Source organism: Macaca mulatta, chromosome 3, assembly GCF_049350105.2.
Source record: "Macaca mulatta isolate MMU2019108-1 chromosome 3, T2T-MMU8v2.0, whole genome shotgun sequence".
NCBI lineage: Eukaryota > Metazoa > Chordata > Mammalia > Primates > Cercopithecidae > Macaca > Macaca mulatta.
This window is the reverse complement of record NC_133408.1, coordinates 177652433-177668876: the sequence shown is the minus strand read 5'-3', so window position 1 is coordinate 177668876 and position 16444 is coordinate 177652433. Positions and strand designations below refer to the sequence as shown.

The 16444-nt window shown below is 44.0% G+C and overlaps 1 protein-coding gene across 1 annotated transcript in view; it reads left to right on the top strand.

The window, feature by feature from the left end:
• Window positions 1-653: 653 nt before the first annotated feature.
• The window catches only part of DGKI (diacylglycerol kinase iota), a 453887-nt gene continuing 438096 nt past the window's right edge, over window positions 654-16444 (top strand). The window contains exon 1 of the mRNA XM_015134986.3: window positions 654-1065. Coding sequence (XP_014990472.3) covers window positions 662-1065 — 404 coding nt within the window. The 5' untranslated portion in view covers window positions 654-661. The remainder of the gene's footprint in view (window positions 1066-16444) is intronic.

Below are 16444 nucleotides of genomic sequence, written 5' to 3'. Positions count from 1 at the left end.
CTGTTTAGCGAGCTTCTGCTGCGCGTAAGGCAGGCGCCGGGCGAGGAGCAAGGCGGGGACGCGGTTCCGGGACGCAGGGGTCCCGGCCCCAGTCCTGAGACCGGAGGTGGGCGCTTCGACTTGGCACCCGCCGACGAATTCGCTCTAAGGTTCCCACCGGCGGCGCTCCTGCTACCTCCCCCCTCCTCTAAATGCAGCTCCCGCTACCTTCCCGCGCCCGGGGGCTGCTGCCTGGCCCCAGCTCTGCTCACTGGAGGGCGGCGGTGGAGAGGGTGCCGGCCCAGCGCCGGCAGCCGGGCTCAGGACCAAGGTGGGCGCCCGCCGGTCCTGGTCCTAGCCTCGCGGTGCAGGACACAGGGCGCGGTCACTCGAGTTCCCCGGACCCTCTCCTTCCGGATGCTCGCTGTCCTTGCCCTGGCGTCCCCAGCCCGGGGGCTCAGCCTCTCCTCCTCTCTCTCCCCCTCCGCCGCAGCCCGTCGCCTCTGGGTAGAGTTCAGGTTCAGCTCGGGATTTCGCTCGGGATTTAGGAAGGGGCCAGCGGGGCTGGAGGGCACGGGCCGGCGCGGGAGGGCGCGGGAGGCGGGGAGCGGCGGCCTCTGATTGGCCGGGGCGGGGGAGTGAGCGGAGTTTCCCACAATGCCCCGGTGCGGTGCAGCCGCGGATGGATGCTGCGGGAAGGGGCTGCCATTTGCTGCCCCTGCCAGCGGCGCGCGGACCTGCCCGCGCTCCTGCAGCCGCCGCCGCCGCCAGCGCCGCCAGCCCGCCCGGCCTCTGCAGCGGGGCCGCCTGCGCTCCCTCCGCGGCCGCCGGAGTGGGCGCCATGAACCCCAGCTCCTCGGCGGGAGAGGAGAAGGGGGCGACGGGCGGCAGCAGCAGCAGCGGAAGCGGCGCCGGGAGCTGCTGCCTGGGCGCCGAGGGCGGCGCGGACCCGCGGGGCGCAGGGGCAGCCGCGGCGGCGGGGGCCGCTGCCCTGGACGAGCCCGCGGCCGCCGGCCAGAAGGAGAAGGACGAGGCGCTGGAGGAGAAGCTGAGGAACTTAACTTTCCGGAAGCAGGTCTCGTACAGGTAGGCGCGGGGAGCCGGCAGCCGAGACAGGTGCGCCGCGGCGGGAGACCCACTCTTCCCCCAGCAAGGGGCGCTTCCGCGGAGTTGGGCACCTCTCTGTTTCCAAGCCTCTCTTTCCCCCTTTTCCCCTCTCCTCCCGGGGATGTCTGTCCTCTCCCCATCCTATCATTCCAGGCTGAAGGGAAGCAACGCCGGCTTTGCCCTGTGGCAGGAGAGAAGCACTGGGTCTCTAAGGTCAGAACAACAGAAATTTGTGTGTGTGTGTGTGTGTGTGTGTGTGTATGTGTGTGTGTGTGTATTTCTCTCTCTCTTCCTTTTCTCTCTGTCTCTCTCTCTGTCTCTCTCTCTCTCTCTTTCTCTCTCTGTGTGTGTGTGTGTGTGTGTGAGAGAGAGAGAGAGAGAGATGAGAGAGAGAAAGGGTTGCAGACTCAGTGATGCTTAGTTTCCTTAAGAGAAGTCGTCAAAGTTGCCCCTAAGCAGGTGTCATCTTCAACCACCCTTCCCCCACCTTCCAGATTTCGCTGGATGAACCTTTGGCACTAACTTGATAGCTGAGATCACTCCGACAGGCAGAAAAGAATAGCACTATACTGAAGAGAAATCCTTACGGAAGTTGGACCTGCCTCGAAATCCCTCATGAAGGAAGAGTGGGTTTATGTCTGTAGATGCGCCACTGGTTATGGGGGTTCCATGCCTGCGTGCTCCTTGCTTCTCTCCTGGCTGGAGGAGAGTGTGGGGAGCCCGCTGGCAAGCTAGGGGTGAAGGTGAGAGTAGGGACCATATTTGCACCTAAGGATGAGTGTGGGAGCCCTTTACACAAGGACAGTGTGGGATCAATGGCCTCTAAATTAGGATAAAAGATAACCCCACATTGCATTAGAATCCAACAACGAGGAATTAGGATTTATTAAGGTCTCTCTCCCACCTCCCTCTTGCAGGCAAGAATAAAGATATTGACAGGTCTGGAGAGTTGTCGACACTAACCCTACTGCTTGTTGATGTTAAAGGTCGAGGTGATATGCAAGCACAGGTTTACAAAGATGTACACTTGCTGGAGCTCAGACAGTTTCTGGAAAAGGGGTCAGTGAAAACATTCTTGTAATCCTACTCTCTCTGAGTTTGTGTTCCCTTCCCAAAAACCATATAAAGTATGAAGCCTGTCACACCATGTGTTGTTATGTAAGCAAACGCAGATGACAGAGGTGTGTGGGTTTGGGAGGGTGTGTTTTATTTATGGGGGCAGGTGTGTGAATCATTGGGATCCCCACAGACATTGCCTGGCCTGGAGGCCACAGTCACTAGGGCATGTGCTCTGTGTCTAAGTGTTGACTTCTGATGACTCCTAAAACGCTTTCCTGGTGAGGTTGTTGCTTCTGCGTTGCTCGCATGCATTTTGTTCGCTGTGCGCTGAGGGAGTTCCCCACCTGAGTTGTTCTCTTAGTTACTCACACAGATCAGGTCCAAATTGATCTTTCTTTTTATACTTTGGTTTCTAAAAATAGACAGATGATGGGGAGGGGGTAGCTCTAGGGATGTATGCTAGGACACTGGCAGTTCTACTTCCTAGTTATGATGGCCTGTCTGGCCCTTGGGGGAACAGGGACTACATTCAGCCTAATTTAGGAGCAGGGAGTTGGAAGGGGGTGGTGATTACGTGAAGCACAGTGTGGGCTGCTCCTGGCTCATTGGTATTCATCAGAGTCCTCATTGGGTAGGAATACAAAGCCAGAGTTTGCAAGGGAAATCATTTCAGCTTGCCTCTTGGCAGGGGTCATTCTCTGAGCCTCCTTTTTCAAAATGTATGTTGTGTGGGGTTTCGCTTCCTGAGTTGCATGCTCACACATGCACATGTAAGTGTGTACACACACAAGCATAGACATGGACACAGATGCAGCATGTTTCTATAGAAGAGTAATAACATTGCGTCTGCTTTACAATCCATACATAGAGGTGGATTCTACTTCATGAACATCATTTCCTTTTAAATAAAGCTTTACAGTCTCCAATTCCTGCATCAGTGTCACCTCAGGTGGCTGGTTAAAAGTGCCCACCACCCTAGCCTTACAGAATCAAACTGTCTGTGGGTGGGCATTCTTAACAGGCTCCTCAGGCGGTGTTTATGCAGACTAATATCTGGGGATTGCCACCCTATTTTGCCCCCAAGACTAAACAATTGATCTTTGAACTCATAAACCCTCCCCAGCCAAAGCAGGCCAGTCAGTCTCAAAGTCAGAGGAAAAGATGGTGAAAAGGAGATGCTTCCATCTGGAGCATATTTGTCCCTGGGTAACAGGAAAGTGTGTCCATTTTGATTACTGTTTCTTATTTGTTTTGGAGTCATGGTGAGTGGCCTGCCCACTCATCATGGCGGCCATTGGTGCTGGACTCCTGCAGCTGGGCTGGCTGTTTTACTGTGGGATGGACAAAGGGTGTGTAAAAAACGAGCAACTTTGTCAGGAACTGAGGGTGGGCTCCTCAGTGAGGACCACACCACCTCCCTTCTGGGGGCACCTGAGGACGGTGTCTGGTGGGAGCTTATGGAGAGAAGGCAGGAAGACACACAGAATGGAGTCTGAGTGAAAGGGCTCAGTTAGGGTATGGAGCATGGCTGCTTGTGTAAGGGGGATCATTTGAGGTGGAGGAGTGGAGATTTGCAGGTAGGCAAAAAATATCTTTTGAAGAACATGGATATTTTTGGAATGAAACTTGACAGGCAAAAAGAAGGGGGCTTTGGGAGAGAGGGTGTGTGTGTGTGTGTGTGTGTGTGTGTGTGTGTGTGTGTGTGTGTGTGTAGGGGGGTCTCATCTGCTCCTTCTGTTGCTAAGGAACATATAAGCTAGGGTTTAAAAATAAATGAGGAGTGGGTGGGCATATGCAGTGACTCCTGTCTTTTTAGGAACCAGAGCCCTTTACAAAAAGCCTTTAAATAACCATTTCTGGAGGCAGATTATTCATTTTGCTTGACTTTTACTTTGTTAAGTAAAATAAACTCCTTTCTATACTCCTAGATTTCCCCTCATTATCTTTTCTTTGTTGGCTTTTTTTGAGAACCATTTTTCCCATGAGAATTTTTTCCTTTATTTCAGAATCTGCACCCCTAGAGCAAATAGTCTCTGTCGACTGTAAAGCTGAAGGTTTGAAAAGGCAGTGCAAGTGAGCTGGTACTTTTCTTTTAAAATTACTACTTCGTTTTTCTTTGCAAATTATGGTGCTGCAACAGATACATATGTGTAAATGACTATATAATGTGTAGGAACTGTTTTTTTTTTTTTAACTGCTGTAAGAATTCTCATTTAAGTCAGTAAAATAAAAAGCCTTCAGAAACACATAAGGGAGGGGAAGGAGAAGGTAGCTGAAGTTTATTGTCTTTCATGCAACAGGCACTGGGCTAAGCCTTATTGTATATTCTGTCTTAATTAATCTTCGTGACAGTCCTATGATGTGATTATGACTATTTCCATTTTATTGAAAATGAACTTGAGGCATAGAGCTTGAGCAGGAGGCAGAATTTAAACACAGATGACTCCAAAGGACTTTCTCTTTAGACCGCATCACGCTGCTTCCCTAAACATTTATTTTAGGTTTGAACTCTCTCTCCATGTGTGCATATGTGTATGCACGCATGTGTGCAGTGTGAGTTATCTTCCCCTCATCCATAATACATGACAGCTCATTATCTATTATTATTATTATATATTATTGCATACTTTTTTTGGATTGTGGTCTTTTGCCTATATAATTTTAGGGAACTCTTCTACTACCTCACAAATATAAATGAATATAAGTTCATGATTGCAAATATATTGGTTTTTCTTCTGAGAACAAAACCACCTCCATGCACCTGCTATGAAGATATCCATGTTAGAGGTTTATATGCCTTTAAAAAAATTTACACAGGGTTGTGTAGGTGAACCTAGGTCCAGTGAAGAGCTGGCCCATCGGTACCTCTTTGGGCAGCCCAGAATGAGGGATGAAGTACAATTTTGCTTGTCAGTAGGTCTGGGCAGACCATGACTTATGAGATGTTGATGCCTGTGATTTAGTTTCTCTACTCATAAGCCATGCTGGTAATACCAAACCTTCCTTAAATGGAGTTTTTGGTATGAGATAGAAATAGGAGCAAGGAGTATTAAATGCCTTAGTTTGGGCAACCATGGAAGAAAATGATCTATATTCTTTATAGGTTGATGATTAGAATGTAGTATTTTTGTTTTGTGTTTTGTCCCACAAAGTAAGGTTATGTTATTACAAGAAAGATATCTGAGGAGTTGGAAGCCACGTAGGATAAAATGGATATTGTTCTTCCTTGCATTGTAATCAATAGTGTACGGGGGAACCTTTCTTCTGCTGAATATCAGTATGTAGCATCCTCTTTTGTAAATCCATTTTATTTTGTTTTTATCTGTGCTTTGCACATCTGTTAGATTTTTAAAGACTTTAGGATCAGATTAAAATCTTGGTTCTAATTTAATTCCTTTCTCAGTAATTACTTATGTATTGACTGTTACTTCCTCAGTTAGGATACACACTGGGGAAGATTTCAATTCAACCACTGTCCAGAGTACTTATTCTGTTCTAAGTGATCTTTTAGAGGCTCGGTTTTTACCTGGGAGATTGACACTATTGGGTCCTGTGGAATCTGGGGATAGGGAAGTTGAAGAGAGGTCTTTGCTGGTGTTCAGTTCTGCTGTGGCAACAAACAACAGCATTGCCTCATGGGGCCAAGTTAAATTAGACTAGAGCTAGCTCTTTCCAACACTGCACTTTCTAATCTGAGGAAATGAGGGTTCCCAGTGAGAGCCCAGGGTGTCTACACCCTGTATGTTCATCTGGCCTGGGATCTGAGAACATGTTCCCTCCACAACCCGAAGTTATCCTTGAAGCTGAGTACCTTGAAGTGACACCAGAAGCATCTGGAAGATTGTTGCCTACACGTTGGGCTGTGACATTTGCTTTCTTCCATGGGTATGCGTTGGTAACACTGATCCTGTGGAGACTAATTATTTTTCCTGAGGCCCTATAACTGTAGTTTTGGGACAGTAGTTACTGCAAATAAATGATGGCATGTGAGCTTTTCTTACAGTGGATAACTTTGAAGGAAAGGTCAGAAGTAAAATGAAATCTAAGCCATAAAACTTTTTGTCATTAAAATTTAATTTGCTCAAAATGCCTATAAAAATGGGCTAATTCTAATTGTTGGAACTGATGGAAACCTATTTCAAGGCACAACAAACAATGCAGATAATTGGAGAAATAAAAATACCAAGCTAAGTCTGTTTGCCCATAATGCTTCCACAACTCATTTCTGGCTTGTTCACCAGGAAAGCTCCTCGATTGGTATGAGCTCAAAAGCATCCACTTGGGGTGATAGGTGGCTGGTCTTCCTCTGTCCTCACATGGCACTTTCAAATAGCTTTGTTAGGACTGAAGTGTCATTTTCTGGTCTGGGACTTAGACTAGGGTTTGGACTTGGCATCTTTCTGCTAATCTCAGACAAGCTATGTAACTCCTTTGAGGCTCAGCCAATGTATTTCTAAAATGAGATAATAGTAATACCTAACTTACAGGTTTGTTAGGAAGATTAAATGAGTTACTTTATTTGAAGGACATGGCATAGTGCCCTGCACAGAGTTAACTTGTGTACTTATTACCATTCCCCAAACTAAGTTGTTAGCTCCTTTGAAGGCAGAACTTGCACCTGATCATTTGAATCGATGACTCGGATTTTTCTTGCTCGGTAGGTGTTGGATAAGTATTTATTGAATAAATACATTTCATTGGCATTTTAAAATAAATTATTACTGTTATTCATTCTCGGTTCATCTCAATTGCGAGTTTCTTTTCTACAAAGAAACCTCTGCCTTTTTCTTATTTACACTTTGTCCAGCAGCTCAGGACAGTCTTTCTGTTTACAGCTTCCTGTTTGCATACCTGCATCAGCCATTTAGCCAGCTGTTGGAGGCTGGAGAGGGGTGGCAGAAACTCTTACTTAACCAGCTATTTGCAGCTTGTCAAAGAAAAGGCCTTAATTTGCCTTCTGAGTAGCACTAATTAGCTCTCCGGTTCTCTTTCTGTCTGTCTCATCCCTTTCCAAGGGGCAGCATTGATTTTCTCCTCAGGGAAATTTCTGTTGACTTTTCCTTCAGTGATTAAAACGTAAAAATGCAGAAAAGGGCTACCCAGCATTCCTGGAGTCCTGACCATTGTCCAGCCAGCCGGAGGTCACTCCAGCCACCTCTGTTCTATATTACTTCACTCCCCCTTTCCTTCCAACTCTTCTGATTGACTTTGGTGAAGAAGTTATTTTAGGAAGAGTGCATTCATCTGCTCAGTGACTCTAAGCTTTTGCTTTGTTTTTAACCCACTTAATAAAATCTTTGGAAAAGCACCAGCTACTTTTTATTCATGTACCATACAGAGCACTTGAAGAATGGCTCACGAATGTCCTGACTCCCATAGTGTTTGGGGAGAGGCAGTATGAGCACTGCTTGGGTTACTTTAGAGAAAATTTAATCATCTTGTGTGTGCCTATTAGCTGAAGGAGGGGGCTGTGATTGGGTAGAGGTGGGAAGAAAGGTCTTTGCATATGAATGTTAATGTTCTTTCCTTCCAGCCCTGAGTTTTGTGAGCCTTTGAAATAAAGCAAACAGCTTTTTTTCTTTTCTTTTCTTTTTTTTTTTTTTAAGGCAACAGCTTTCTAACGGGCTTCTGTCATTCTTGCATCCAACCTGAGTTTTGCTGAAATGGAAATTTGCCTTTAGTTTTCTAGACTCATAAATAATGTTCTGATAAAAGAACCAATTCTGGTTTAAGCTGTAATATTTATAGCCTGGCTTTTGTTAGATGTTGGGAATAGCATTCAAAACAGTAATATTTAAACCACAATTAAATTTCATTTTTCTTACCTTTCAATTACTTGAGAGGTAGAGGATAGTAGTGGTGAAGAGCCCTGCCACCTGGGTCTAAAGCTCCACCTCTGCCTGCTGTGTGCCTGCACAAGTTACTTAACCTCTCTGTGTCTTAATTTCCCCATCTACAAAATAGTGATGATAGTGGTACTCATCCTGTAGAATTATTTGACATTTAAATGAGTCACAAAGTACATGCTATATGTGTGTTTGTTAAGGTGGTGTTATCTATACTTAAGTCCGGTTAAGGAGCAGATTTGTGTATTATTCTTCAAAATACAGAACATCAGTCAAATGTCAGCAGCTGGTGATAAAATTATTCAGGTAATATGAAAATGAGAGAGACATAGACTTAAGAAATTTAGCTGACAGGTTTTGGCATTCTTTAAGATATAGAATATGTAATTTTTATTTCGTAACTTATTAAAACACAGTTCATTGTTACTAGGGGATGTGAAAAGGAGAAAGCTGCTTCTTAGTGCTTTGGAAATTGGAGTGGACAGAAGGCAGAGGTCGGAGGAGACAGGCACAGTCAGTGTGCAGAGGAGTCAGGTAGCAGCAACCCGAACTGCCGGCTGGTCATCTGAAAGCAGGAAGCCAGACGTGGAGGGTTGGGTGAGAGGGGTCTCCGAGCTTTGCAGTGTCAGGAATGGATAAGCTGATAAAGACCGAGGTACTAGAAACAGAGTTGTCCCCTGTGATTCCAGGACAGAGGTTATTTCTCTTCTGGCCTGTCTTGATGATGTCTGCTTTGTACACGCAGACAATGGCCGGCTGGCATGCCCTGGCAATCACAGAAAGAAGCTTCGCAGATGCTACCTGCCCTGGATTATTTCAGAAATGGAAGGCGCAGCCTTCTGGGATGTTCCATTAGTTATTTCAACCAGGCCAAACGGCAGAATATATTTTAAAAGATGTAGATGGTTATTAAATATTTGTTAGACAAGTAAAACTGCTCAGGACTGTGAAATAAATGTTAAGGAGGTGAATTCATTTTTGTTTTCCTTAAAAAAGGCAAAGATAAGACAGTTGGACTGCTTTTGTGTATCATGTAGTCTTTCAGGAAATAGCTGGAAAATAGATTCCTTGAAAGGACCAAAGTACATTTTTAAAATGTGTCATTCCTTTGTACATGGGAAAGATGTCAGGTTTGTAGGGAAAAATACATTTTTGCTTTTTAAAAAAAACTTGAAAGCAATTTGTTGAAAGATAAAAAGAGCTTTACATAAGCTTATATGGAAGCGGTGGGAAAGGGTTCCTTGTATTATTTAGAGACAAACTTCTGGAACATTCCTCAGGCTGAAAGGCCTGAGATCTCATCATTGTCCTAATGGATGTGTCAGAGTTTGAGACAATCTCTTTCAGACTGAAAGCATTCTCTTTAAGAGTTTTGAAGGAAGAGCCTGTAATCCCAGCACTTTGGGAGGCTGAGGCGGGCGGATCACAAGGTCAGGAGATCGAGACCATCCTGGCCAACGTGGTGAAACCTTGTCTTTACTAAAATACAAAAAAAATTAGCCGGATATGGTGGCGCATGCTTGTAGTCCCAGCTACTCAGGTGGCTGAGGCAGGGGAATCACTTGAACCTGGGAGGCGGAGGTTGCAGCGAGCTGAGATCAAGCCGCTGCACTCCAGCCTGGCAACAGAGTGAGACCCCGTCTCAAAAAAAAAAAAAAAAAAAAAGGTTTCTCCCTTTTAAATCGGCCCCCTCTCAATGCAAAGACTAAGGTGTGGCATGTTTCTTTTCCTTTGTAATTGAAGCACCGTCCTCAGCATCTGAAGTTACACAGGAAGCTGCCAAGCATGGGCTTCCCTGACAGCGCACAGCCTTGGGACTGCTTGGCTTTCATGGCTGTCTTCATCAGCTTGGGCTGTTGTAACAAAGTCCCATACGGGCGGCTTCTAAACAACAGACATTTCTTTCTCATCGTTCCGGAGGCTGGAAGTCTGAGATCAGGGCACCAACATGGTCAGGTTCTGGGGAGGGCCCTCTTTGGGGCTGCAGACAGATCTCTTCTCATGGTGTCCTCACAGGGTGGAGGTAGTGAGGCTCCTGGGGGCCTCTTTTTAGAGGGGCACTCATCCCATTCATTAGCACCCCACCCTCGTGACTGAATCACCCCCAGTGGCCCCACCTTCTAGAACCATCACACTGGGGGTGAGAATTGAGAATTTCAACACGTGACTTTTGGGAGGACATAAACACCAGCCCCCCCGCCTTTTTCTCACAATATCCCAGGAAGCCACAGGCACCACTCCTCTTGTCCTTCCCAGTGGCCTCTGAAGGCCATTCCCAGAGGCAGCGAAGGCCATCCGTGCACTTCCAAGCTTTTTGTAAGTGCAGCTCAGAGAAGGAAGAAGCTTTTCTTGGTTCAAATACTGACTGCAATGATTAACTTACCTCCCTACCTGTGAATATTAATCATTGTAAGTTACTGATTTTGCCAAATGCTTACACTGTATCAAGAGTTGCTAAATATTTTACATTCGGGATTTCATTGAACCCTCAATCAAGTAGGGACTATTATCATTTCCATTTTACAGAGAAGGACATTGAGGCTTAGCATTTAAGTAACTTGCCTGCAAGTCACAGAGCCAGTTAAGTGGCAGAGTTAAGATCTGTGCCCATATTTGCATATTGCTTATTACTTCCCGATTGCAGCTTTTCTTGTCCTCTTTTCACCCTTTCCCATTACCCTTTCTGTGTGCAAATAGCCATATTTTCACAATCTAGTGGTTTATTAGACCAAACTCTCTTGAGGAGAGAGACCCATATGTTTCATCTTCATGGACCCAGCCAGACCTCACACAGGACATAGAGAAAGGCCTTGACAAAGGTTGATTGACTGAGTGGATGAACATTCTTTTTACGTCTAAGCATAAAACTTAGCTCTGTGAATAATCATGTGCTACTGTCAGTTGTAGGGAGGCCAAGATTGAGCTTTCCATGGTGTTTTTTGTAAAAACTATATGAATTTTCCATTGCACGAGACCCGGGAATAAATCCAGTTTCCTGGGGCCAAGAAATGATTATGGGGATTATAGACTGGTATTGCTCCTTCTAAATTCTACCTTCAGTACAAGACCTTGTGATTTGTTGTAATCATAGTGGAACTTGAAGGGAGGTGATGGTACCATGCGTTGGGGTCCAGTGAAGAAGCTCGGTTTAACTTATGTGCACTTGACATGTCCGAAATGGTGTAGTCAGCCCCATTTGATTTTTACAAAAGATATTCTTAGAAAAGTCTGGTCTTTTACCTTTAGCTCAAGGACCTGTTTGAGCTGCAAGTCTTTGCAATATGAGTTTTTCCATAACAACATCCTTCAGAATTCATAAGTATGTTCATGAGTGCAGTTAGAGACACCTAGAAAGTTCCAAAGGAACATTTTGAAAACCTGAGTCATTCTTTCTCATTTGAAGAAAACTTTCAGAATTTCTTAGGAAAATAAACCTCTACTTCAAAAATAAATGCCCAAGCTATTTAAAGATTAAAACAGAAGCTTTCTATGAGCCAGCGTGGAATTACTTATAACAAAGTCTAAGGGATTTTTTTAAAGACAAATTTCTGGAGATTTCTTAAACTGTTATACTGAGTAAATTTAGGCACTTAATAATAATAAAAATGTGTGCGGTGCTTTCACGGCTTACCATTTATAAACTCCTTTCACATAATCTAACTTTACTCACAAAACAATCTTAGGCAACCCCGTATTGTTTTCATAGGCATTGTACGTTTAAGGAAACAGTCACAGTAGCTAAGCGACTTTCCCAAGGCCACGTGCCATGAGGGACATTGCCAGGTTCAGGCTGGTTTTCGGATCTGAAGTCTCATACTCTTTTCACTGCAGGATGCTGTTTCCACACATGAATCTATGGAAAGATAGCACCATTTCCCTCTCATTAATTTTACTTACTTGAATTAATCTCACTAAATGGACAAAGTTGGCATCAATCACTAGCTGGCATTCTAAATCCATAGCGCATCGACAACGAGGATGACCTCATTGCATTGTCATTACCCTTCCTGTACACATGAAAACATGAAACTGCAAGTGTGATGGTATATGTTTAACACTCCTCTTACTGGAGAAAAAGAAAAAAAACAGGTAGAGGTAGAGTTAGGCTCTTTCTTTGCATTAGTTGCTAAGCAGCAGCCATTTCATTGTAAAGGAGATTCAGTTCAAGTAATGGCACAGGTATTCCAAGAATAGTATTTCATTTTTATAGCAATTGCATTTCAGGCCTCCAGAAAGCATATGCTTCTGTGGCTCAGTGATTTTTAGGGGAAGAAATAGCCACCTTAACATATTTGTTGAACATATGGAGAAAATTCAATATAGCTGATCACCTAATAACCAGACTTCCATGAGGCGCATGCAGTTCACAGGGGCAGCAGGTTCAGGCTACCCGCAGTTTGAAGGATTTGGAAGTCTCCAGAAAATACTGTTGACAAACAAGTACATTTTGAGGTGGTGTTTGACATTCACCAATACTATCTCAATGAAATACGCTGGGTAATTTAGAATTCTAAGGGTATTGAAATAATATGGTATAGAACAAAATTTTGTTGTTGCAGCCAAGGGGTTGGGTGGTGCCAAGATTTCATTGTATTGAGCTTTTGCTGGCAGCTGAAAGCTCTTCAAAATGAAGATAGAAAATACGGTACAAGTCTGTTTTACCAGAGACTAGGATTGCAACCCCTGCCTTTTTTTGTTTTCCATTTGCTTGGTAGATCTTCCTCCATCCCTTTATTTTGAGCCTATGTGTGTCTCTGCATGTGAGATGGATCTCTTGAATACAGCAAACTGATGGGTCTTGACTCTATCCAATTTGCCAGTCTGTGTCTTTTAATTGGAGCATTTAGCCCATTTACATTTAAGGTTAATATTTTTATATGTGAACTTGATCCTGCCATTATGATGTTAGCTGGTTATTTTGCTTGCTAGTTGATGCAGTTTCTTCCTAGCATTGATGGTCTTTACATTTTGGCATGTTTTTGCAGTGGCTGGTACCTGTTGTTCCTTTCCATGTTTAGTGCTTCCTTCAGGGGCTCTTGTAGGGCAGGCCTGGTGGTGACAAAATCTCTCAGCATTTGCTTGTTTGTAAAGGATTTTATTTCTCCTTCAGTTATGAAACTTAGTTTGGCTGGATATGAAAATCTGGGTTGAAAATTCTTTTCTTTAAGAATGTTGAATATTGGCCCCCACTCTCTTCTGGCTTGTAGAGTTTCTGCTGAGAGATCTGCTGTTAGTCTGATGGGCTTCCCTTTGTGGGTAATCCGACCTTTCTCTCTGGCTGCCCTTAATATTTTTTCCTTCATTTCAACTTTGGTAAATCTGACAATTATGTGTCTTGGAGTTGCTCTTCTCGAGGAGTATCTTTGTGGCGTTCTCTGTATTTCCTGAATTTGAATGTTGGCTTGCCTTGCTAGGTTGGGGAAGATCTTCTGGATAATATCCTGCAGAGTGTTTTCTGACTTGGTTCCATTCTCCCCGTCACTTTCAGGTACACCAATCAGACGTAAATGTGGTCTTTTCACATAGTCCCATATTTCTTGGAGGCTTTGTTCGTTTCTTTTTACTCTTTTTTCTCTGAACTTCTCTTCTCACTTCATTTCATTCATTTGATCTTCAATCACTGATACCCTTTCTTCCAGTTGATCGAGTCAGTTACTGAAGCTTGTGTATTTGTCACGTAGTTCTTGTGTCATGGTTTTCATCTCTATAGGTCGTTTAAGGACTTCTCTGCATCGATTATTCTAGTTAGCCATTCATCAAATCTTTTTTCAAGGTTTTTAGTTTCTCTGTGCATGCACACATATGTTTATTATGACACTATTCACAATAGCAAAGACTTGGAACCTACCCAAATGTCCATCAATGACAGACTGGATTAAGAAAATGTGGCACATATACACCACAGAATACTATGCAGTCATAAAAAAGGATGAGTTCATGTCCTTTGTAGAGACATGGATGCAGCTGGAAACCATCATTCTCAGCAAACTATTGCAAGAACAGAAAACCAAACACTGTATGTTCTCACTCATAGGTGGGAATTGAACAATGAGAACACTTGGACACAAGAAGGGGAACATCACACACTGGGGCCTGTTGTGGGGTGGGGGAAGTGGGGAGGGATAGCATTAGGAGATATACCTAATGTAAATGATAAGTTAATGGGTGCAGCACACCGACATGGCATATGTATACATATGTAACAAACCTGCACATTGTGCACATGTATCCTAGAACTTAAAGTATAATAAAAAAGAAAAAAAATTTAAATAATAAAAAAGGAGTAATAATAATAAAAAAGAAAATATGGTGCAAGACGAGCATAATTCATGGAGCTCAGTTTATCAGAAGGATCTGAGTGCAGAGGAGGATGTATAATACTTAATGTCCCAATGGGTACGTGTGTGAAGGGGTGATGTCAACATACAAAGCTGTCAGGTGCTATATTTTTCTGATTGAAATACTACTATTAATTTTGAAGGCAGATTGATCTGTGTGTGGAAGCCTGAAAGCTTGGAAGCCCTTGGCCCTGCCTTTTAAGGCATTTCGGCCATCTCTGTGGTAATTTGCCAAACTATTGTGAAACTTATGTGTATCTATACAAATGTATTTTCTTCAGATAACTGCTTCATGGGAGTTATTAAGGGAGCAAACTTTGTTGTTTTCTAAGAGTGTGCTGCATAATACTCCTCCTCACAATTCCCCTCAAGATATTTGAGAGAAAATGCCCTTTTCCGGGAGCAGCTGGGATGCCTGGAAGCTTGTTTTTAATTTCCAGTAAGTTGCCCTCCCATTTAAGGCAAAGTACTTCTTCCAGGAACTAAAAGAAGTAATACATGGATGAATTCACAAATGGTGAATGGTTATTCCCACTGTGGTGATGAGTTCATTAGTATGGTTGGTTTTAGCATCTCTCAAACAATGAATGCCTCTCGTACATGTTTCATCACGCACTTTTACAATGACTCAAAACAGCTTTAGCAAAACAGCACTTGTGTTATATGAACCCATTATATAGATGGTGAAATCAAGACAAGGAAGGCTGGGGAGGAGAGAGCTAAAACGTTGACTTCCCGGCCTGGTATGAAACCCACAGAAGTGCAAGATCCTAAGTGTCTTTCAGAAAAAGCGTATCTGGGAGGTGCTCGATAATATACCTTCAACATTAATATGAGGTCTTACTTGCCAGGAACTGTGAAGTGCTTTACATGTATGGTTTCAGTTAATTCTTATCACAACTTTATAAGGTAGATGCTTTTACTATCCATAGCTTTACAGAAAAGGAAACTGAGGCACAGGATAATGAAATAATATGTCAGGGCCTCACTACCAGCCAACGGTGGAGCCAGGGTTTGAATTCCAGAACTCCCTATCTAGTGCACTTAACCATTATTCTGTGCTATATTCCTATATGCATCCAACACCCTGTTTTTCCTTTTAGGAATGACCTCTGTCCTCTTGTGTGTAGCCTTGTGGGGCTGTACATCAAGGTGCCTGGCTCTCCACCATGGTAACCAATAAGGTCTTTGGAAGCTGTTGTAGGGGGCTTCCTCTTACCACCCTGATAATACCTTAGGGCAAGTATATGACTTGAGCTTGGACAACCAGCCTCTCTTAGACTTGGACTCTTAAAGGATTGTCAAAGGGATTGCCAATTTGTTCATATCCACTGGCAGTGCCCTGGTAGGACAATTTCTGCTGCTCTGGTTCCTGTCTTTATTCTAAGCATGTGTCGTGATATGGTTTGGCTTTGTGTCCCAACCCAGATCTCATCTTGAATAGTACTCCCGTAATTTCCACATGTTGTGGGAGGGACCCAGTGGGAGGTAATTGAAGTATAAGGATATGTCTTTCCCCTAAGGATCTTGTGATAGTGAATAAGTCTCATGAGATCTGATGGTTTTATCAGGGGGGTTTCCCTGCACAAGTTGCCTGCTGCCATCCATGTAAGACATGATTTGTTCCTCCTTGCCTTCCACCATGACTGTGAGGCCTCCCCAGTCAGGTGAAACTGTAAGTCTAATAAACCTCTTTCTTCTGTAAATTGCCCAGTCTCGGGTATGTCTTTATCAGCAGTATGAAAACAGGCTAATATAGTAAATTGGTACCAGGAGTGGGGTGCTGCTGAAAAGATACCTGAAAATGTGGAAGCAACTTTGGAACTGGGTAACAGGCAGAGGTTGAAACAGTTTGGGGAGCTCAGAGAAGACAGGAAAATGTGGGAAAGTTTGGAACTTCCTAGAGACTTGTTGAATGGCTTTGACAAAAATGCTGATAGTGATATGAACAATAAGATCCAGGCTGAGGTGGTCTCAGATGGAGATGAGGAACTTGTTGGGAACTGGAGCAAAGGTGACTCTTGCTATGTTTTAGCAATGACTAGTGGCATTTTGCCTCTGCCCTAGAGATTTGTGGAACTTTGAACTTGAGAGAGATGATTTATGGTATCTGGT